Source organism: Centrocercus urophasianus, unplaced genomic scaffold, assembly GCF_019232065.1.
Source record: "Centrocercus urophasianus isolate 14NV4802_14NV808 unplaced genomic scaffold, USGS_Curo_1.0 seq_16, whole genome shotgun sequence".
Classification (NCBI taxonomy): domain Eukaryota; kingdom Metazoa; phylum Chordata; class Aves; order Galliformes; family Phasianidae; genus Centrocercus; species Centrocercus urophasianus.
In genome coordinates this window covers 893,505-916,677 of record NW_024884711.1, presented here as the reverse complement: position 1 = coordinate 916,677, position 23,173 = coordinate 893,505, and the positions used below count along the sequence as shown (strand labels likewise).

The following is a 23,173-nucleotide window of genomic DNA, read 5'->3' as shown; positions in this document are numbered from 1 at the left end:
ATTTCTCCTGATGAGAGTACAGAGAGAAAAAAAAAAAGCCACTGACTTTTAAAAATCACCCTAGTTTAGCTTCTACTTCTTCTTTTTTTTTTAAGAGTATTGTGGTAGGATTTTATGTGAATGAAAGAATGGCAAAAATCTGCCACTTTCAGTTGGATTGAGGCTCAGATTTTCATGAACAGGCATGCACTGACACTGAATGTAGGAGGGAAAAGCAAGGCATTACCCTCTTCAGTTTGAAGCTTCTCTTGCAGAGGTTTCTGAAAGTACCCTGAGTGATAGGCAGCTCGTGCAGTGCATCTCTTTCCCCCACAAGCAGCAAGGAGTCTTCCACAGGGGCTGAGCGACAACAGGATATACTGCATCAGAACTGGTTTGAGTGTTTCACTGTCACCTTCAGGCTCCTGTTCTTGAGAAAGTGCACAGGAGAGGAAGTTGGACACTTCTCCAGTGATTTGTAGAGTTTGGGGTGAAGCATTATGCTGAAGTCATATCAGAAAGATGATGTGGTGCCCTTGCTCTGCAGTGCAGACTGGGCAGCCAGGGATGAGTCTTTCATGGCCTGCCATCCATGCAAACCTGCCGGTGTTGGTAGATGAAAAAGTGAAATACAGGGCATTTCCTGGCAGAACTACCAGTGACACACCATGTTGTGAATCCACGCTGCTGTGCAGGATATACCCTAATCCAAGATCCCTGTGCATATAAAAACTAGCAGGTCTGTCATCAGCATGAAGCTGAATTGCTGATCTTTTGGACAACGAAAGAAATTTTCAAGGCGCCATTGTAAATGTGCATGTGTGTGTTTGTGTAAGGTTATGACAATGGGGAGGTAAAGGAATAACACAGAAACTGAATACAATTTTAGCAGAGGTATAGATGATAAGAGATATAAGGCAGTGAATACCTGGCACTTGAGGAAGCTCCAACAGAAGAGATTACTGTTTGAAAAGTAATTGCTTAGAAGCTGAGTTGTTTCCTGTGCTTCTCTGCAAAACACCATAGTGTTTTGGCATCTTAGCTTTTCAGATTTTATGGGGAAACATTAAAAGTGTTTTGTTCCTCTTTCTCTGCGTGTCAAGTTACACATTAGTAAGTATAGACAAAGTATAGACAAGTCTGTGCTGAAGGAAAGGTCGAACAAAGTGCTCTCTAGGATTCACTCCTGGTAGTGCTCTGTAGGTGTGCTCCAGGTCACCTCTGGGCTAGCTGATCCCTGAGGTCTCAGCCTTGCAGGGGAGGAAAGGAGAGCGGGTGTCAGGACTTCCTCCAGAGCTTTCCTGACAGCCAGAGGGCTAAACTTGGATCCTCCAGGGAACATAGACTGCAGTGTGACGACGAAGGAAATGGTGTATATTTGGTCACTGTTGAAAACAATGGGATTGTTGCCTTGTAAAACCAAATATTTTGTGAATGAAGAGGCTGCATGTTTTGGAGTTCCTTTCAAGTGAACTCTCCTGGGAGATGGTAACCAAGCCAGAGCTCACAGCTCGTTTCTATTCCCTGCTGAGAATGACCTATCTGTACAGAGAAAGGTATCTGAGAGAAACATAAATGGACACAGTGATGGTCTCGGGGTGCGTACAGATTAAAAATTAAAATGATATGCTGTAAAGGTTGAGATCCAAAACAAATGAAATAGTGAGCTCATTTCCTCAGGAAAAAGAAAGAGAAATTGCCTGTGTCTTGCACTCATGCTCTTAATTGGTTTGATAGGAGCTCAGCAGAAATCGGAGGCAATGTGTCCTCTTTTCTGTTTTAGGAGTAAACTCATTAAGAGAAAATGCAGGCAGAGCCTATTGCTGAAAGTGCTGATCTGACCTATATCTAACTCTGTGCCACGTTGCCCAGTAGCTGAAAGGCTTTAATATGTGGTCCAAGCTACTGGTTGTCACTTTTTGAATCAGTAAATATAGCAGTAATTAATAGGAGCAATAGCTCATCCTTTATCAGTTGTGTTAATTGTAGCACATGTTCACCTCAGTGACTCCATTTTTACTTTATGTATGGTTAAAAGAATAAAACATTTTCAGTTATATCAACCCTTTTCTTTATTATGTAGCATCTTTGTTAGGAAGCAGACTAGACTGAAACGTTTGGTGTTAAGGATTACCACAAAGAGCAGTTCAGTCTGTCAAGTATTGCAGACTCTGCATAGAATAAGAGTGAAAGAGTGATACTGAAAAATTGTGTCCTAACCATCTAATGTATCTGGAGGAAAAAATGCAGTGGAGGTTCACAGTGCCTTCCGTGCTCTCAGCTCCCAGCCATGCTCAGTGCAGCTTGCAGGTGTGTCAAAATCAAAAAGTACACGATGATCTACAGAGATCTCTTCCAACCTCTGGGTCCATCTGGCCCAACCTCTGCCAGGCCTATGTCCTGGCAGCTGTTGGAGATTTCCAAGGAGGGGACTCCACAGCACACATGGGAGCACACCATGATAGCTGGGCAGCCCAGAGCTGGACCCAGCTCCATGTGCAGCCACCCCATCAGCAGGCAGAAGCAAAGGATCACCTCTGTTCTGCTAACACCACCACTTGTTGTGCAGCCCAGCATACCATTGGCTTTCTTTGCTGCAAGGGCACACTGCTGGTGTATGTTTGAGTACTGGCCTTCTGTCATCCATTGGAAAGGCCTGGCCTTGCATTTGCATGGGATCTTTCTTTGTATAGCTCTGTGCCAGGGAACAGCTGGAACCAGGAAGGCACAAAAGCAGTGAGGTGTTGTGGCACATTACACGGTATGTTAGATCACCTCACCTGAAATATCCCAGCTGGAAAATGTATTTTTAAGTGGTGCTTCAGTGTTGTAGCCCTTCTTCAGCTCTGGAACCTACCATGGCACTAGGATATGCATCAGAAATGATGTTAAATGCATCTGAGAAGGTGTGTATGGCTGGGCTACAACTGCTGTCGAGACACTGGATACTGGATACCTCTTGTGCTCTGTTGTGTGCCACTTACTGGGCAGTATCAAGTCAGACTTCATGAGACAGCTGGAAAAAATCCAGGAAAATGAGGAATAAAAAAGGTCTTTGGTTTGCTTTTTCTTTCTCTTCCCTCTTCACTCCCAACCCCCTTTTGATTGGTTCTTTTGCTTGGTTTTTGTACTACCACAGTACCCTGAGATACCTTTGCTACCGATACAAAAGCTGTAGCTATCTTAATTCTTCAGGAACAACTTGTTTGCATTCCTCTTTACGATTTTAGCAAGGCTGCTGTTGTTCGTGGCTATTGAAAAATCGTCACTCTATCTGCATAACAAAAACCATTTACAAAAGCTCCTCATAACCTGATTGCTGAGGCTGTGCTTTCAGCTGTAGCACAAGCACGTAAGGACACGTGTCTCAGATGTCTTTAAAAGTTGGACTGAAGGTCCCAAAGCATAATCTGCTTTTTTTTATTATTTATTTATTTTAACTGAGCAGTGTTGCAGTGTAATGGCTGCATCAATCCTGCATTTCCTGGAAACAGAAATATCACTTCGGTTGAGCAAGGATGCCATTGTATTACTGTCAATTCAAGCACCTATTGATAAAATGCATTGGAGATACTAGATATACCAGAGAATGATTTGATCTGCTACGTTGCACTGTTTTATGACCAAGATGTTGCATCAGGGATGGCAGCACATGTGACTGAGGCAATTTGTTGTTCCGTAGTGGTAATGGATTCGGTCCTTTTCAAAGCTAGTTCCTCGGGTGCGCAAGAAAGCACAAAGCTCACCTGTCATGGGGGCTGAACTTTAAGTCTGGAGTTCCTTTCATTTCCTTAAGCTGTGCACAGCTCTGTGACTTCTTTGTTATTTGGAGATGGCTCTGTTTCATCCCCGTGTGGAACAGCAGCATACATTATTTTCTTTGCTGTTCAGTGGGGAAATAGAAGTGCCCATGAGAAATTCACAGGAGGCCTCATTTACTAGCCTTACAAAATTTCAGTCTGAAGGGTCACACCCACAAGAGTTTATTGTCAAAGTGTGTTCTACCAATAGAAGAGAATGTTTCCATGGCAACTTTCTAATGAGCCTGCTTGAAAACCTCTCCAAGAACAACTTTTTTCTTTCTTTCTTTCTTTTTTTTTTCCCAGTGGATTAGACATTTCTGAGGTCAAGCAGCTCCTGTGCTGTAGGTATAACTTCACCTAATGTTACTGGTGGTTTTCACACAGCCCAGTTATTTCCAAGGACAGAGCCTCAGAAGTCTGCACCGACAGCACAGGAAACCAGGGCAGGGCAGGACTTCACCTAATTTAAATCATCCATATCTGAAGTAAACACATTATATGCCTTTATACTCAGTGTAGAGAAATTGTTTCTTGCAGGGTGTTATTCATCTGACCTATTTCAGGTATCAGTCTCAGGCTGAGCTGAATCATGCCCTAGGAGCGCCATTTTCTTTCCATTGGCTGTAAAGGGGACTTGGATGACTACACTGCACTGTAGATCTCCACATCTGAAAAGCAGACCCTATCCTCAGATGCTTTTCCAATCTACAAAATATCCTTTTAGGAGAAAGAAAAAGGGTTGAACAGATGATCATATAATCTAGAAAAAATTTAGGAAATTAGGAATGTGCAAGTAAGTCTTCAACTATGTAATTCATTTGAAAAGAAGGGAAAAGTGAGTGAACTGGAGAAAAGTAGCGGGTTAAACATGCTTGTAAGGATAGCAAATCACTGATGTTACACCAAGTACTGATTTTCCCCCTTTTTTTTTTAGTAGAATCACTGCAGTTTGTTTCACTTTCCAGCACTGTACAAATTCCAGCCTTGTACTTTAACAGAAAGGTACTTAACAGGTACCTTTCCTGTTGATTAGGAAACATGTAGTTGAACAACATCTTGGTTTTTTTTTAAAGATGTGTTTTAAAAAATAGCTACAACCAAGCAGACAAAAAGCCAACAAACAAAAGTTTATTTTTCTTCGTTGGATAGAGTGAACATTTTGAACAAGATTTTTGGTTTTGGAGAAGGGATTGCCAAAGACTTTTAGCTGCATGGAGTAGATGAAGGATCATACAGTATTTGAATGGAAGTGGATTCTGAAAAAGATAGCATACAGATACTGCATTTGATTTTTATTGCTTTCCTGATATTTAAGTATTTCTCAGGATGTCAGAGGGAGATTTTGCATGGTTCAAAACAATCATGGGAGATTTTGCATGGTTCAAAGCAACAGTATTAAAAAGTAAAAGTAAAAAAAAGTTCTCTCATTTCTCTATTTTTTCTCAGCCTGTCCAAAGTTTCCTGAGCAGCTCAAGGCATTCCAAGCCACCAGTAGCATTGTAAGCAGTAGTTCTGCCATCCCCCTTCTGCATGTTCCTACCTTTGCTTTGCCTTCAGCCACTGAAGCTGAACCAGGATGAAAATAGTTTCTCTTTTACCTTGGAAACAGAGGAAGAGTTTGGTGTGCGTTTGGAAATAAATGGAAGGTGAAAGGTTAAGAATTTTTTTGGTCACAAGACTAACGTAGTATTGATTGAAAGCAGGAATCCAGTCGTGCTTATGCGCTTTGACTGCTTTGTGGAACTCTTTCCTGGTCAGTAGTTGCAATCTTTTACTAAGAGTGAAATTTAAATAACATTCTAAATCTATCTGAATATCGAAATATCTCAAAGCATCATTTAGGGACTGCTACAACAAGAGTGTATTTTGATCTTTGTTTTCATTAGGGAAGCATTGGGAAACCAAGGACGTTGTCATTCTCTTAACGGCTTTGGAGTTTGGCAGGAAGTCTGGGCCTGCTTCCTGTGAAATCGTTACAAATAATCCAACTAATTTGTGTGGGTTTGATGGAGCTTTTCTTCCACACGCTCATAGATGAAACACTATTTAGATTTGTTGCAGTGACCACCTGCTGCTCACAGAGCAAGCCGTTTGTTACTGGACCTATTGAAAGGAAGTTTAGCAATTAGGGTGATGAACATGGGTGCTATTATTCTGCTGGGTATGGAGCTGCTTCAACTTTAGAAGATATTGGTCTTTGCTTGTAAATACAGCTGATTTTCTTCTAGCAAGAAAAAAATAACTTTCCTGTTCGTAAAGATATGTGTTATAAATCCTGCCAGAACTTTTTAACAGCTTAGCTGAGTCATTGTCTCAAAAGCTTTATTTTCTAGTGTGCTTTCCCAAATGGAAGCAGATGCATTCAAAACACCCCAAATGTCATTACGGATTTGGTCACTGTTCTCTGTTATTCTTCTGTTTGACCCAGAGTTCAGCTGCATGACTTGGTCCACGATGATGACGTGCTTAACAAATATCTGCCCATTTCTGCAATGCTGGAGTTTGCCCAGAAGTTAGCACCTCTCACTTCTGGATCGCTAACTCAAAACGTGCTGCGACTTGGTCTAAGTTTCAATCAATGTGACAGAACTTTTAAAGCGTTTCAGCTTGTAAGCTCTTCTCATTTTTTTCTTTTTTCTTAAATTAAGATGCTTTCAGAACCCTCATTTGAGAGCTGAAGAAAGTGAATGTAAAATCTAGTAATCTGTTCTGAGATATTTTGGAACTTAAGTGATGTAACTTAAGATTTACCCTTCCAGGAAAACTTTTTTTTTTGCCTCAGAACACTGAATGAGGTTTTTGTACTCTGTAAAGCCACCAATATTACATGTCAGCATGCAGAACATCAGATGGAGCACAGCTTTGCAGTCTGGATCGTCTTTGTAGAGGAAACAAAGTGAAAAATAAGGAAACCACCGAAATCTCAAATTTTTAAACCTCAGAGAGGTGGGTGCATAGGAAGTTTGAAATGGCTTCCTTAAAGCCATTTAGGGGCCCAGAGACTTGCTTCAGAGCTGTAGAATTGCTGCAAACAGGAACGACTTCTGTGCCAAAGGCTGTGAAATGTGGTCTGTGTTGGAATGCCAGCTGTGGTGCCGCAGATTAGCACACACTGGGAGTTCTGGCAGGGGGACTAGAGAAGTTGTACAGGGCTGTGCCACTGGTGGGATTACCTCACTGAGTGCCCATCAGATTGCTTGCACACTTAGGGTGGATCTACAGTGTAAGGATCCCAGACAGCTTCAGGCTGGAAAGTGTCTTGTACTCATGTTATCACACTGATCCAATCAAATAAAGCTTTCTGAAAGCTGACTAGCTTTATAAGTGCTTTTTTTTTCTTTTTGTCTCAGTAAGACCTTTTCTTTTAAGCCTTGATTAAATACTACCAATATGATAGGGACAAAAGCACCGTACAAAATGATAATGTGGCATCTATCTATTTTGATTCCATGTAAATTGTGTCAGTATATATTACAGTTCACATACATGCACAGACTGATCTAAATCCAAGTTGCACCATGCTTCTGTGGGGTTCTTGATTTCTAATGACTTTGCTTGCGTAAACGTCCCCATCTGGAAGTAGCTGATGCGACTTTATATTGAAGAAACCGATTGCATTTAGAGACCTTTCATTTTCTTGTGATACTGTATGAGACTGTCACACCAAATTTCGGCAGAGATTTGTGCAGATTCTGAAGCAAGGAGCTATAAAATCCACACTGGTTACCCAGTGAGGCTATATCCCTTGGTTCCAGCACAGGAAATCAAAACAAAATGAAGATTTTCTGTAGTTGGGTAGAATGTAAGTTTTTCAGCTCTCCTCTGTATTGCTGCTCTCCTCTGTATCTTAAGGTGTATTTCAGAATGTAATTTATTAAAGCTGAGCACATTAGAAACCTCTCATTTTGGGCTGGAGGGGCGATCCAAGTGTTTAGATAATAGTTACATCTGCAGTTCTATTCTGGGAGTCTGAATCCTTCTGTGTCTGACTACAGCTAAATCTGGAGACAACTGAAGGAGCCGTGATACGGACAGTTTGGAATTGCTTTTTGAAAGTTTCCAAAGCTGTCCAATTTTAGACTTCAGATTACTTCTAAATTGTTGTGTCTACATTCTGGCCTGAATCCAGGGATCCTGCCACAAACAGGTTTCTTTAGAAAAGCAGCAAAAGATTGGAAGTCAGTCCTTCTTTCACAGACCAGAAAAACTGGTATTCTTATTCTTCTTATCCTTTCCCTTACTGTGTTCTTGGGGGTGAAAGTGGCCTTAGGAAGCACTCAGGGATCTCCCTACCAGTGAGTGGCTAGCCACCTCTGGTGCTGTGCTGCATGGCAGGGTTGTCACCACAAGCATGACCGGCGTGCATCTGTAGAATGTGTTCCCCCACCGCTTTGCTGCGTGGCTAATGATGGACGTGGTCTCCTTGCATCTCCCTGCACAGATGTTTCCTCTGTGGAGATCTGATATTAGGGTACCCAGGCAGAGCATCCAGAAATAGGTGACAACATGGCAGTTGTTCCATAGTACTTTCAAAAGGGAAAGCAGTCCCCTACGTTTGTTCTTCCAGACAGTGGCAACGTGTTTCTTGTGTTGTTCTTCCCCTCCTTTGCTTATTTCTCTTGTGTGCTGTAAGTGAAACATCTTGGATTGCTCCACACACTGCAAGGCAATTGCAGGAGTAGAGAAAAAGGGTGAAAAGTGTTCCAGCAGACACAGAAGAGGATGAACCAAACTCTATACTGGAATAGTTGTAGGTCAGAGAGTACTAGATTATGGCTGGGGAGATTTTACTGAGCAAGGAAGTATGGATTTTTGCCAGTTAATCCATGTTCTTCTAATTTCTTCCTGGTACAAAACCCCTGTGAATTGCTGTCAAGTGCTAAGTGTTGTCTCCTTACAAAAAGTACTGAGTTCTTTTCTCATAGTAACTACTATGGCTGATTGCTAGCTATGTGAATGGACCCAGGTCTAGTGCAAGTGTTAAAAACTATGCCCCACAATGCAAAAAAACACGGTGTTTGCATTTGCTTCTTGCTGAAGACAGTGTCATGACAATATGGGGTGAAAAACCACATTGTTTTGGAGAAAGGGCGTTATGAAATGGCATTCAGAAGGTTACACAAGTTGTTTCTATTAGTGCTTGTAAATTTTTCTTTGTGTCTTTGGCCTTTCCTGGCATCAGCCCTGCTGTTACCACTCGAATGCCACAAAGTCCATGAGTTTTGAAATTCATCTACGAAATGTAGGAGTCAGGGCATGAAATGCCCAGATGAGAATGTTTAGCAGGGTTAAGGTCTGGATTGCTACAGCATATCAGCTCGTAAAAGAAAGGGACGAAAACCCAGATCTGAACATCCCTACTACTCGTTGAGCTGTGCTTGCACATTTCAGTAGGGAGTCAGGAGTTTTTTGTTGTAGCACAGGAGGTACTTTTCTTTCCAGACACATGTAAAATCTATATTATAATTAAGTGGAGTGGCAATGGGGTGATAAAACAAGTTCTTTCTCTCCTTGTTGAAGTTTTTTTTTTTTGTCTTTGTGGTAGAGCAGAAAAACCTCTGCTCAGCCCTGATCTCTCTGCAGTGGTAGTGCTCTTTCTAAGCAGGCTCACTGATACCCAGAATGTTACAAATTAGTGGGACTGCAATTAAGAGGCAGCCCTGCTAAAGGCGGGTGTGACTTGTGCAAGAGAAAAGACAGTCCTTTTCTAGGTTCTGGAAGCAAGTTCTGCTTTTCCTGACACCCACATGCCTCTGTTTTCAGCAGGCTTGCCACCAACAGTGTTTTCTCTTTATTGTTCCGTCACCGCAGAGGCAATTCAGCTTTCATTGCACTAATGGAAATGTGTGAGTAAGGCTGATGTTTAAATTCATCTGCGGTGCTCTGGTGGAGTTCATGAGGCCCTGCCAGTCCTCAATAAATGTCGGCTCTGTGCTGTGGTTTGCGCTGAAGTGACATCAACTGAAGTGAAGAACGTCCAGGGGAGAAAATAAAGTGACGACACAAGTTCTGAACAATGGGCTTGGGAACAATAGATGTGCGTGTTTATGGAGTACATCTTTCTCCATCTCCTAGGAGGATTTTCCTCTCATAACTTGAGTAGAATGGAAATCTTCTGGTCTGGTAGATTTGGTATTTTTAACTTCACTTTTTATTGTGTTATGAAAATAAATGAACACAATCTTCTCATTTATGTCCCACTGTTACCCAGTGGTCCAAAATGACTGAGGCTTTCACAGCTGTTCCGCAGCTCTGCTAACACTGTGCCAGTCCTGAGCTGGTAGGATGAGATCCCCTACTGAGCATAATGCTTACAGCTTTCTTTGTCCTTGCGCTGGGCTTCCTCCATTTCACAGGCATGCTTTGCAGAGGCTGCATATAAAGGAGATAGATTACTATAGCCATTGCTTACTCCTGCAGCTATCTAAAAGTCGTTTGAGAAGTCGTTTGCTGTAAAGTTATCTCCTGAAAGAATCGCAAGTATTCAAGATTTTGTAGGAGTTCTCAGGAATCAGAACAATGTTAGACTCAGCTTACGAAAGTCCCTGTCAGGTCTTGGTCTCGTCTTTTTCATGCTACATTTGAGGGTTGCTGGTTCTTTGAGCAGGGTGCTCTGCTGGTTGACTTGCCAGGCACAGCGTGTGCTTGGTCTGGCGATGATGCATATGTTTTTGAATAGATTACAGCAGTAAATTTCTGATGACTGTGATGTTTTTGACCCAGTGCTGCAAGCCCTTGAGAGCCACATACTTTGTTGTTTAGCGAATCACTTAGAGACTTTGTAGAGCACAGAGTTATTGCACTACAATATTAGGCTTTAAAATAGTGGCAAAGCAGCCTTTCTGGCTGGCTTCTGCTTACCAAGATATTATTGTTTCACAATGTCTGTACTGGAATGAGTGTGCTATTAAACACAGCACAAGTATTTGCTAACTGTAGATATTTTTGCAGTGCTGACTGCAGGATTGAGGCAGATGCAACGATAGTTATCTGTGCACTTCTATCTGTCTGTGCTATGTTTAGTTAGCTAATGGACTGGAGAGTGGTTTCTGATTATGCTTCATGAATTGTTATGAAGTGAAAAAGTGGATGTGGATATGACAGGAGAGTCTGGGAGCTTTCATTTATAAATGATCCAGCATCTGAAAGTCGATCTGATCTCAGTGGGAACTCTTTGGGAACAGTACTAAGCACTGGGTCTTGGTGAATGGTCAGGGAAAGCTGGGAAGAGGAACTAGCCTGTATTTGGGTCTTCCCTCCAGTTGCCTTAACTAAGAACCCTCTTGTAATTACGTGCTCTTGAAACTTCCTTCAGACTTTGCAGGCTTTTGCTTTTTTATTTATACTAGCATTCAGCCTCCAAAATATTTTCCCCTAGGAAAATACATTGATCTATGTTTTTAACTTAAAGAGTGTTCATGTTAACTGTAACGTAAAGCTCTATTGTCTCAGAACCATTAGATGACTTTTTTTACAGAGCTCTATGTATAATTTAACTACAATTACTCAGACATCACAGGAGTTACTTTTATCAAAAGAATTCATGCTGACTGGGAGTTGATAACACTTATGCAAGCTCATTTTATGAAGCTTAGAAGTATGGGTAAAACAGGCCTTGTAAAGGTGATGGTAGGATAGAATTCAATCTGAACATTGGATCCCAGATGAAATTTTATAAATAACACAGTCAAATAGTTTCCTTCTGAACTGGCATTTACCTAGTGGTAACTTAGGGACTAATGCCACTTGAGGGTTTATTGAGTGTTTCCATAAATATATTTTGAAACATTAAGTTGAGTTTTCAACTTAATTTGTACAAGTGCCTGTTTCCTCTGGGAAATAGTGTCTACATTTTGAAGTTGAAAGGTCTCTAGACTGAAAGAGACGAAGGTTTCAAGCAAAAATCAGTATTTTCCATAGGAAGCCTCCACTGACACCTAAAAAATGTGGATCTCTTCACTTTTCCCCTCAGAAACCAGCCTGGTTTTCTATTCAGCTGTCTTTGCAGGGTAACTTCTTTCACTGCCAGAGCATCCTAATGAAATCTGTTGTTAAACTGCTCTGCAGCTTTGGACGAGGCACCTTTAATTTACAATTCCATCAAAGTGAGAAGGAAAGTGTCTTTTTCCTGTTCACATTTTTAATTACCTGCCTCTGCTGTGAGTCACTTACCTTTGTCCTTTAGGTTATAACTGTCCAGTTATGTGGAGCAACGCGATTGCTGGTGTCCCAAGGGTGCTCTGGCAGCTGCCTGATTTCTTTTACTTGGTTTTCAGCGCTTTAAGTGCTTGAAAATGTTGAGTTTCAGTAATCTGCTTGCTTCTTCCTCAGGACCTGATCTGGTGTCACTGAGGAAAACAGCATGTTACTGCAGACTCTCAAAGCATTTGAAATCAAGGCTGTTAAACTTTCAGGATCCACCTGCACAAGGGGGCTGGTTTCCAAATGATGTGACTTGATATCATAACAAGTGATGTATAAGGACCATCTCTGAATGAGAAGACAGTATTAAAAAAAACCCACACAGTAAGAGCTGCTCAACTGGGCCAGACCTAAAGCATGTGCCTTTGCCAGAGTTTTGTTCCAGAGTGGAAAGAAAACAGAGGCTTCAAAGAAAGTACTGAAATGAGAAGATTCTGCAGGTTTTTCATTTGGATTTTTTTCTGTATTCCAGTCTGCTCTAGTAAGACTGAGCTGTCTGGTTATCCTATGTCAGCAAATTACTGGGAATAGTTTAGAGAATAATAGTAACACCTGGTATTTGTGTTGCATCTTTATTTCTAGTTGTGGAGAGTGGCACCTCAGCTATGTAGAAATGTGACTGGGCCTTTTTACATGGGGAGCGTGGCTACCACATCAGATGCCACCTTTCCTGTGCCTGCTGGATGCCATTTGCTATGGTATTGCTTGTGTGATGTATTTTCTGATGGAAGTGAGAAGTTGCATGGGTAGAATCATCTTCCAAAAATCCCACAGCTTAACATTTCCATTCACCTGTCTTAAATTCACTGCACAGAAATACATGATGTAGACCAAGCCTTCCGGAAGTACAGTTACCCTTAGGAGAAGGATGTGAGTGGATTTGCTACAACAGTCTAAATGGAGAAATCAGCTTGTATGCTTCCAGAAAAAAGAAAGGCCCTACTCTGGAAGCCAGAAGTTAAAGGAGCTTCATCACCTTGTAGCAGTGAGGAATTTTATTTATACATTTCATTTATACATATATGTATGTATATGTGTATATATGTGTATTCTGTATGTTATATAATATTTTTTTAAACCTATTCCATCATCTCCTGACTCACAGCTTCTCTAGTAGCCATTTTCAAGCTCTTACCAAGCATTTATGGGTCCATCCCGTGCTGCTGGTGGCTGGGTGTGCCAGAGGCTTGTGGTTACCTGTGTATCTGAGGGGCACAGGGGCTGTTCTTGTACTCTGAAGACTGACGTGGCAGAGTTTGGAAATGAGAGCAGCCTGGTGCTTACATGAGCAGATCAGTTTGTTCTGTGAACCTGGGGAACTGGGGGATGCTCAACATACAGAATACAGATTAATACTGGAATAGATTGTGTGGGACCACTGCTCATTTTTGATGTTTGCAATATGTCTAACGTGTGTGGAAGGTTGGTTTGGTCTAGCCAGCTGCTGGTCATATTTTCCCTAACCTCCAGAGTCCAGCATCAGTGCTGGACTCTTTGGGTGCTAGTAGGGTCATGCTTTGCAAGTTCAGTGTTTGCATCTGTGCCTCTAAATGAGATTTAGCTGATGCTCAGAGTATTGATCATTTCTGCTTATTTTCACACAGATGTTTTGCACCTGTCTCTCTATTATTACTCCCCTGTATTCACCTCGCACTTCTTGAAAACATTTGTGTGGCTGTCAATAAGATGCAGCCCTGAAATATGTGCCTGGATGAGAGTCCTTTCAGAGAAAGGCAGCAACTGTCTTCCATTACCTGAGTGAACAAAGTGCCTCCCACTCCAGAAGTCGCTTTCCCGTCACAAATACAAAAATCTACAGTATAAGATCCTTTCATAAGGAGAATGAATCATCAGCAAAGTATGGTGTTCCTCTTCCAGTTAATGAAGGATGACAATGTTTGGTGCACAGTGCAGTTGCCAGGCAAACAGCAGCAACAAAAATCCATTGGAAGTTATTTTGGGAAATACTGGCTAGAGTATGCCTCTTGATTCTTACTTACCAGTAAAGATAGCAGTTTCCTGCCTTCCAGAAGTATTTGGAAGCATCTCTCTTATTTAGAGTAGTCTTAGGTTGTGCCTTTGCTATCTGTGTACTTGAACCATAGTAATTAGAATCTTAAGTTTGGAGAGACGGTGAAGCCATCCAATGTTTCTGATTAGCAAAAGGATGCTGTATGTTTCATGTCAACTTCTTGTTGACTTTGTGTTTAGCAGTCCATGTTTATACTGCCTGTACTGTTGACACTTGCATCACAACCAATTCAAGTCATATTAAGTTAGTGTCTTTTTCTGTTTGGTAGTTGGATTTGACAGTATTATGCTGAAAGCTCTTTGGGTGACTAACTCCAGAGGGGTCAATTTTCTATCCAGCAACAAAATGTCCCATTATGAGCAGGTTGGTGTCTTTTCTGATCTTACTATAGTGATTCAAAGTCTCAGGAAGATACTTTTTTTTTTTTTTTTTTTTTTTTAATACATGAGAAACCTTAGATTCTAAATGAGTAAGAATGCCACCAGAAAATGCTTCCTTTGGGGTTATTGTGCTTCTGATCTCTGTGTGGGATTGCTCACGTTTAAAATTTTTGTTAATGACTGTGACAGAAAGAGGGAAAGTGCTGATAATTGCTGCTGGTGACACAAAGCATTGCTAGTACAGAGATATGAATAGAATGACTGTTAGATATGAATATCTAACAGTGCAATTCAGATGATCGATTGGGCAAAAAGCAAGGGGTAGGATTTAGTAGTACAGAGTGGAAGTTTATGCCGATGAGGACTTAAGAACTTCTACTATGATCTGAGAGTCTTATTTCAATGAGGGGGGCGTTACGGCCCAACTAACGTGTGGCCAGACAAGGATAAGGTGATGTACACAGACATTCAAGAGCCCTGTAAGAAACTGAATCGACTCTGAAGAGGTTCGATAAAGATGGAGAGGAGATGTGAAGATATCCATTCTGTTAAGAAGACAGGACTGGAAGGCGATGATGTATTTAGTCCACAAAGTGATGATGAAAAGGGGTAATTTGGGCTTTCATTGCTTTCATTAAGCTCCAGAAAGAAGAAATACTTCAGCTTAAACAGATTGCTGGTGCTAGAAGAAATTGATGTAAATTGACTGTGAGTAAGTTTATGCTGGAAATTAAATGGTAGGTCATAACCCACACTGCCAGCAGTTTCTGGCAGAGTCTTATGAGATGCACAAAACAAGCTATTTTAAGACAGAGCTTTATAAGTTTGAGACATGTAACCACATTAAAGTCTTTGAGAGCAAAAACTCCTGGACTTCCCAGAGGTGATGGGAGAGGCTTTGATTTGTCTGTAAAAAAAAAAAAAAAATCAAACTACTCTCTCAGCAACAGCAGAGCTGTTTTTTATTCTCCCGAGTTGAAAGTGTGCTTTTTTATGGGTAGGAAATAGCTGACTTTCTTACTACTCTCTGCATCTGCAAGAAATGGATGATATGCTGTTGTCTGTCAGTCTTGATGAGTCAATACTACGAAGTGGTATGTTTTTCTTTGCATTGTACTAGAAATTTGACAAAGGATCCTTGAAAGCTAAATTGACTGAGGGGGTGTATTGGTGGAATTGATACCTGCTGCAGAAAAGGGTGGCAAGCTGTAGGGAAGGTAGTTTAACAGTCAAACGTTATAAAATGAAGACTGCCCAGGACTCTGAGTTTGTGTATGGTGAACTCACATGAATGGTCCATGTTAATCAAAGAAGTGATCGTACCTAAGGAGATACTTTTATAATAAGGAGATGTTCTTGAGATTTTCAGGCTGGCATATTATGAAATAATACATTTGAAATGGAAGAAATTTGGCTAGGCCTGGTACTTTGTTGTCTGCTTGGACAAGCAACCACACTGCCTCACATCCACTGTTTGGTCTCCATAAATGTTCAGTAAGTGTGGATGAATGCCAGCGGGTGCCATTTTTTCTGCGTGGAGGAATTCAGTGACACACCATTACTGCAGAGACACACTTCCATGTCAGACCATTTTGTCAGACTGCCCCTTTGCTGCCATTTGTCACACAGCAACAAAATGTAGTGGAATATTGGTGGGAAAGTTCAGCTTCTACTGCCATACCGCCAACATCTGCCTGTGATGTTGTGGGTCAACATAATAAAATAGGAGGCGTTACTTTCAGAGCTGTCATAAAATATATAATATAGTTAATGCGTATAGGTAGTAAAACTTATTTTTATCTTTAATATTTCTAATTAAAAAAAGGGAGCACCAAAACCACAAAACTGATGGGACATTTGATCTTATGTTTGTGAAACTGCCTCACCCTGGTTTGATGGCAGTGGCTGCTGTTCTCAGTGAGCTCTCAGGGTGTTCATCAGAGGTTTTTGATGAAATGTTACTCTTCCCATGCTTCATCCTTGAACACAGGTGTACATACTTCCAAACAGCAGTGCTGTGAATAAGGTGTGACTGCGACCCTCTCTGGTCAGAGAGGGCTTGTTAAGGTGTGATAGAGAGACACGATCAGACTTTTTAGTTCACTGTCCAATTGCAGCTCTGTGCATTCCGTGTGAAAATTCGCAGGGAATGTATTTGACTGAAAACAGAGTTGCAAATAAAAAATAATTAAAAAAAAAAATCACTTTTTTGGCAGTCTTGAAACCTGCTCTCAAATTCCTGTGAGCGCCTGGAGCCAGGCTGTGCCCTTCAGCAGTGCAGATCCACCACCGCGATAGAGGGAATACAAGAAATTGTCCCTGGTGGGGGTTGTGACTTGCTCTCTCTGAGACTCAGCTTGCTCCAGTTTCATTAATTCATACTTGCTTACTCCCAAAAGCTTATTGCTGTCAATAAACAGTGGAGATCTTTGTCCTTCTGGATTAAAAGCATTTCCTCATCTGCGTGTCACATGTACAGATCTGCTAGTTGCTCATGTCTTCAGAAGATCCCGTAAGACAATGTTAGGATACATATGCTTATGTCCCACAGTGAAAACATCATGCATCATCTCACAAAATATATGCAGAAGTCTCTGATGCCTTCCCTTTCTGACTGCAGGGCTAAACCCATCTGAGATCTTACCTGTGCACGCACTTCACTTCATTGGTCCCATAACATTCCTAGGCACCGATCAGCTCACTTGCACCAGAAATCTTGCCAGTAGTTCACGACCAACATCCACAGCTTTCTGTCCTGCTTATTGCTTTGCTTGTGTTACCGGAGTTTGCTGCTCTGGATCAGTGTACACCAGATGGAAGGGCATTATTCTGCATATTACACAATCTGATGTTTGGAAAGCAGTAAAAACAAGCATGTGGTCTGGAACTGGAAAATGCTTATATTTGAGAGGATTAACACCACCTGTTCCGTTGGATGTCATGACTATGTGAGTTGGCCTTCCCAAACACAGATGTTGGGTGGAGTGCTTTGAAACTCTTGCTGCAATATCCGGTTGGCAGGTGGCAAACATCTGAGACCTTGTGTACACCTGGAGCCCTAGTGACCCAGGAGTGCCATCTACTCCCTGAGTAGGGAAAATACTTGGAAGGGGGAAAAAGTACAGTTAATTAGCCTTTAGGTTTTATTAGATTCACTTGTTGTCCCAGTGTGGATATTAATGCATATTCAGGTTTTACCTAGGCTGTGCTGTGATCCAGAGAGATGCTGAAGACCACAGAATGGACCAGTCCAGCCTCCCAAGTGCAAGCTGGCAGCACTGAGTTGAAGACAAAGCCTATCTGCTTGTCATTTATACATCAGCTATAGCAATGTTAGCTGAACGTTTTCTCCTTTCAGAAATGGACATAGTTAGTATTGGGTCAGCTCTTTCACCATGGAAGATCATAGAATAGTTTGGGTTGGAGAGATCTTAAAGTTCATCTAGCTCCAACCTCCTGCTGCAATAGGCAGGGCTGCCACCCATTAGATCAGGCTGCTCAGGGCCCCATCCAGCCTGGCCTTGAACGCCTCAAAGGATGGACCATGGGGCATCCACAGCTTCTCTGGACAGCCTGTACCGGTGCCTCACCATCCTCCCACAGAGCAATTTCTCTTTGACATCTACTCTAAATCTCCCATTTTTTATTTAAAAGCATTCCCCCTTGTTTAATCACTACCAGACCAAGTAAAAGTCATCTCCTGTTCATAAGATTCCCTCAAGTTCTGGAAGGCCACAATGAGATCTCCCTGGAGCCTTCTCTTAGCTAAAAAATCAAGCCCAGCTTCCTCAGCCTGTCTTCATAGGAGAGGTGCTCCAGCCCTCTGATAATCTTTGTGGACCTGCTCCAACAGCTCTGTGTCCTTCTTTGCTGGGCTTCCAGGCCTTGATGCAGCATGCTTCTGCCTCGCCTTCAGCATGCCGTCTTCTCAACTGAAAACAGATCTGACTCTGAAATAATGTGCTCTGGACTTGCCTAACTGTGCAGTCACTCTGGTATCTTTGTATGGGAGAGCTTATCTGGATGGGGTTTGAGCTTGGCAAGGAAGGGGATCCTGTGGGACCTGGGAGACCTCAGGGTCCCTGCTTCTGCTTGCCAGGTAAGTTCCCCAGGCTATGATAAGGAAGCACCAATATCATTTTTTGAGGATGGATCAAGAGGAAATAAACACCAAGTGTAAGAAACTTTCTGAATTTTTCCAATATTTTCTTTTAAAAAATTTGAGGTCCCTGTTGGAAAAGTGTCTGTGTGACAGTGCCTGCTGAAGTCTCCCAATCTATCTGTCTGGTTGCAGCAAGAGGGCTTTTGCAGTCCTTACACTAATCCACAGAGAGGTACAAAAAAGCTTCCTTTGCTTGCTCAGTGCTTCCAGCTCTGAGCTTCAGTAATTGGCACGTTTTAAGGGCACCATCTACTGGCTAATGGGAGCAAGACGATGCTGTGACTTGTTAATGAAGAACTTCACTTTGGAGGCTGGCAAGATTCTGGAGAAGATTATTCTGGAAGTCATTGAAAAGAGACATGAAAGAATGCAGTCGTTAGTCACAGGCAGTATGAATTCACAAGGACCGAGTTCTGCGTAATGAAGCAGATCTCCTTTTATGACAAAGTTACTCACCTTATTAACCAAGGAAAAGCAGTAAATGTGATCTTTCTGGTTTTCAGAAAAGCTTTTAATACTGTTTCTCACAGTATCCTGTAGAACAAAACGTCCAGCCTAAAGACAAGTACATTAACACAGTTGATGACCAAGTGGCTGATGAGTAGTGCTCAAAATGTTACGGTAAATGGATTTACATCAGGCTGGCCAGTAGATTTCTGCAGATATCTGTTTTAGGGGCTGTTTCTCTTTAACATTTTCATAAGTTACTTGGATAGAAGACTTGAAGGAATACTAAGTTTGTGCACAAGATTGGGAGCAGCAGCCGACTCTTCCGAGGGTGAAGAGGCCTTGCAGAGACATGGAAACACAGACAGATTAGAGGGCTGGGCAACCAGCAGCTTCCTGAAGTTTAAGAAGGTAGAGTGCTACATTTTGCACCTGGAGAGGAACAAACTGGATGTATGCACAGACTGGGGATGAGAGACTGGAGAGGAGAGCAGCCCCATGGAAAAAGATCTGAGGATCAGTGTAATGCCCTGGCAGTCCACAGGGCCAACATACCTGGGGATGGTGCGTCAGGCCCAAACTGCCAGCCAGGTGAGGGAGGGGGTTGTCTCACCGTGCACTGTGCTGTGCAGCCTCATCTCGGGCACTGTGTGCAGGTTTGGGCACCACAGCATATGAAGGATATAAAACATTAATGGAAAGAGGGCATGAGTGGTCTGGGAAAAATATAGAGATGCTGTCCAGATGTGTAGGAATGGAGTCAGGAAAGCCAAGTTGGAGGTGGAATTAAACTTGGCAAGGAATGGTAAAAACAAGAAGGGATTCTTTAGATAAGGTGAGCAGAATAGACAGGCATAGGAGAGTGCATCTGATAAACAAAAAGGGAGATCTGGCCTCCTCAGGCTCAGTAAAGGCTGGGGTACTTAACGAGTTATTTGCCTTGGTCTCTATGGCCAGTCAGGCTTCTCAGGCCTCTTGTGTCCCTGAACTTCTAAGTGGAGCTTGAGGGAGCAAAATCCCTCCTAGTTTAAGAGCAAAGCAAGTCCAAGACCACCTTGCGAGGCTGAGTGTGTACAAGTCTATGGGACCAGATGACATGCACACCAAGGTTCTGAAGGAACTGGCTGAGGTGGTTGCCGAGCCACTCTCCATCATATTTGAAAAGTTGTGGCTGTCAGGCAAAGTCTTGCATGACTGGAAAGTCAGAAACATCACTTCTATATCAAGAAAGGGAGAAGAGAAGACAAGACCTGGTGAACTACAGGCCAGTGAGCCTCACTGTGCTGGGGAAGATTGTGGAGTGGGTCCTTGTGGAAGAGATGTTGAAACGCAGGTGTGGTGTTGAGGTGATTCAAGAGAGCCAGCACAGCTTCACCGAAGTCAGATTGTGCCTAGCCAATGCGGTGGCCTTCTGTGGTGGAGTCACGTCATCAGAAGACAAAGGAAGAATAACTGATGCTGTCTGCCTGGACTTGTGCAAGGTCTTTGACATGGTTCTGCACCACATCCTTATCTCTAAATGGAGAAGTTATGGATTTGAAGCCTGGACTATTTGGTAGACAAAGAATTGGTTAGTTGGCTGTAGGCAGAGGGTTGTAGTGGACAGCTCTATTCCAGGTAGAGGTCAGTCACGAGTGGTGTCCCCTAGGGGTCCATCTTGGGACCAGTGCTCTTCAACATCTTTTTCAATAATGTAGACAGTACGATTGAGTGTACCCTCAGCAAATTTGCTGATGATACCAAGCTGAGTGGTGCAGTCGATGCAGCAGAAGGGAGGGATGCTGTCCAGAGGGACTTGGAAGTGCTTGAGAAGTGGACGCAGGAGAATCTAATGAGGTTTATCAGTGAGGGGCATTTGTGTTGAGGGAATTCCAGATACGAGTACAGATTGGAAGAACTCATTAAAAACAGCCCTGTGGAGAAGGACTTGGAGGTCCTGGTAGTTGAAAAGCTGGACGTGAGCCAGGTGTGTGCTTTTGCAGCACAGAAGACCGATGGTATCCTGGGCTGCATCAGAAGACAGGTGGCCAGCAGGGAGAAGGAGGTGATTGTCCCTCTCTACTCTGCCCCCTGTAAAGCCCCAGCTGGAGTACTGAGTCCAGGCCTAGGGCCCCTGGTATGGGAGGGTGCAGTTATTGGAATGGGTCCAGAGGAAGACCACAGAGATGATCAGAGGGCTGGAGCACCCCTCCTGTGAAGAAAGGCTGGAGGAGCTGGGATTAATCAGTCTAGAGAAGACAAGGCTCTTGGGAGACCTATTGCAATCTTCCATTACTTGAAGGGAGCTTATAAGCAGGAGGTAGACTGACTTTTTACGTGTTCTGATAGTGATTGGACAAGGGGGAATGGTTTTAAACTGAGGCAGGGGAGATTTAGCTTAGATGTTAGGAAGAAAGTTTTTCTCAGAAGGTGGTGAGGCAGTGACACAGGCTGCCCAGAGAGGTTGTGGATGCCCCATCCCTTGAGGCATTCAAGGCCAGGCTGGATGGGATACTGGGCAGCCTGATCCTAGTGGGTAGCAACCCTGCCTGGTTCTGTAAAAACCATTAGAGAGCATCCAGAGGAGCACTACGAAGATGGTGAAGGGTGTAGAGAGCAAGATGTATGAGGAGTGGCTGAAGTCTCTGGGTTTGTCCAGCCCAGAGCAGAATTGCTGAGGGGAGGCCTCATGGCGGCTGCACCTCCTCACAGAGTTGCTTCAAGTCTTTTCTGGCCTAAAAGAGTACATCCCTGTTTTGCTGACACCATTACAGTGCTAGGCACCTATGAATTTGTGTTCTAGTCATGTTTTGCAACCCTTTATAGGATTTCTTAGCTTGATGGGTCTCATCTCTGGAAAGTAGCATTTTTAAAGAGAACAAAGAATTTTCAAGATTTAATGTGCTCACTCGTAATATGTTGCCCTCTCAGTTTGCCCATAAGTGCTGTTCCTCATGATTACTCTAGCTACATTAAATTAGTCATGGGTGGTAATTTATCTTCTTGATAACTCATTTTTGTTCTATGGTTCAATACTTCGAGAATCCTAAAGAGTCATTTATGCTTTTGGCTAGCTGTGTGTTATCTGGGTCATACAAACATTGAGAGCTGTAGCAATATGAATCTAAGGCAGAAAAAAGCAGGATTTGTATGGTGTTGCTCTTATCCTAGATAATAATTTATTTGCAGTTCCAAATGTCCCAGGATTCCTGTATTTAGATCCTTACATTTCATTTAATTTTGCTACTAAATATTCCTCTGGACTAATAAATTTTCTTCTATGGGCAGAAAAATCTTACTTTTTTTTTATGTAGAGGGCAAAAATGATGCTTTGATACAACATCCGTATGAATGATATATAATAAATATATTTCATGATATATCTATGATATAAAATAGAATTTGCAAGGATGACTTTAATCATATATTGCTACATACTACTAATGGCTAGTTCTTAATTATGATTCAGCTATTATGTGGGACAGGGCAAGTTCAGAGATGCCTATAGAATGGCATGCTGACTCTGAAGGGAGAACCAAACCAGACGAACTGACAACCATGCATTTGATGGCAAAAAAACAAACACAACAATAACAACAACAGACACACACAAAAAAACCATCTGTGTTATACCTTTGTGTGTATACCCAACTGCAGATGCTGTGAATAGCTGTCTCTCATTTATATGCAGGAAACTCAGTAATATTAGTAATTTCAGGTAGTGCAAAAGACTTAAATTTAATGCTTTTTGTTTCTCTGTCTTTTCTCCTTCCAGTTGCAAATGAGACGGGTGACAAAAATGCACGGCCACTTTCACGATTTGCCCGTAAGTAGACTTTTTCATTTTAGCTAGATGATTTGTCTGTTTACACATTCAATATGTCTTTTAATCTCATAGCAACCCTATCATTACAGTTCATTTACAGTACTGAACTGAAGCACGACAGTACTTAGCAGGAAATGCGTTTTACGGAAATCCAGCCTTACTAAACAGCATTGATGTGAATTTAAAAGAATGGGAGGCTTTGTGGCTATACAGTCATTCCAAGCATAAAAGGTTGTAAGTCTGTGTCAGAAGGGCAGCTGAAGTTGACAGCAGAGGCTACAGAGATTTTTGTTAAGCCTTAGAAATTCCATACTATATTCAGTGCAAAGTGTATTCGAGTCATACTGATAGTTCATCACCATT

At 42.2% G+C, this 23,173-nt stretch overlaps 1 protein-coding gene across 1 annotated transcript in view; it reads left to right on the top strand.

Annotated features, from left to right (window-relative positions):
• PDE1C (phosphodiesterase 1C) overlaps positions 1–23,173 on the top strand; it is a 281,179-nt gene that overhangs the window by 17,286 nt on the left and 240,720 nt on the right. Inside the window, exon 2 of the mRNA XM_042817161.1 lies at positions 22,760–22,810. Within this exon, the coding sequence (XP_042673095.1) occupies positions 22,760–22,810 (51 nt within the window). The remainder of the gene's footprint in view (positions 1–22,759; positions 22,811–23,173) is intronic.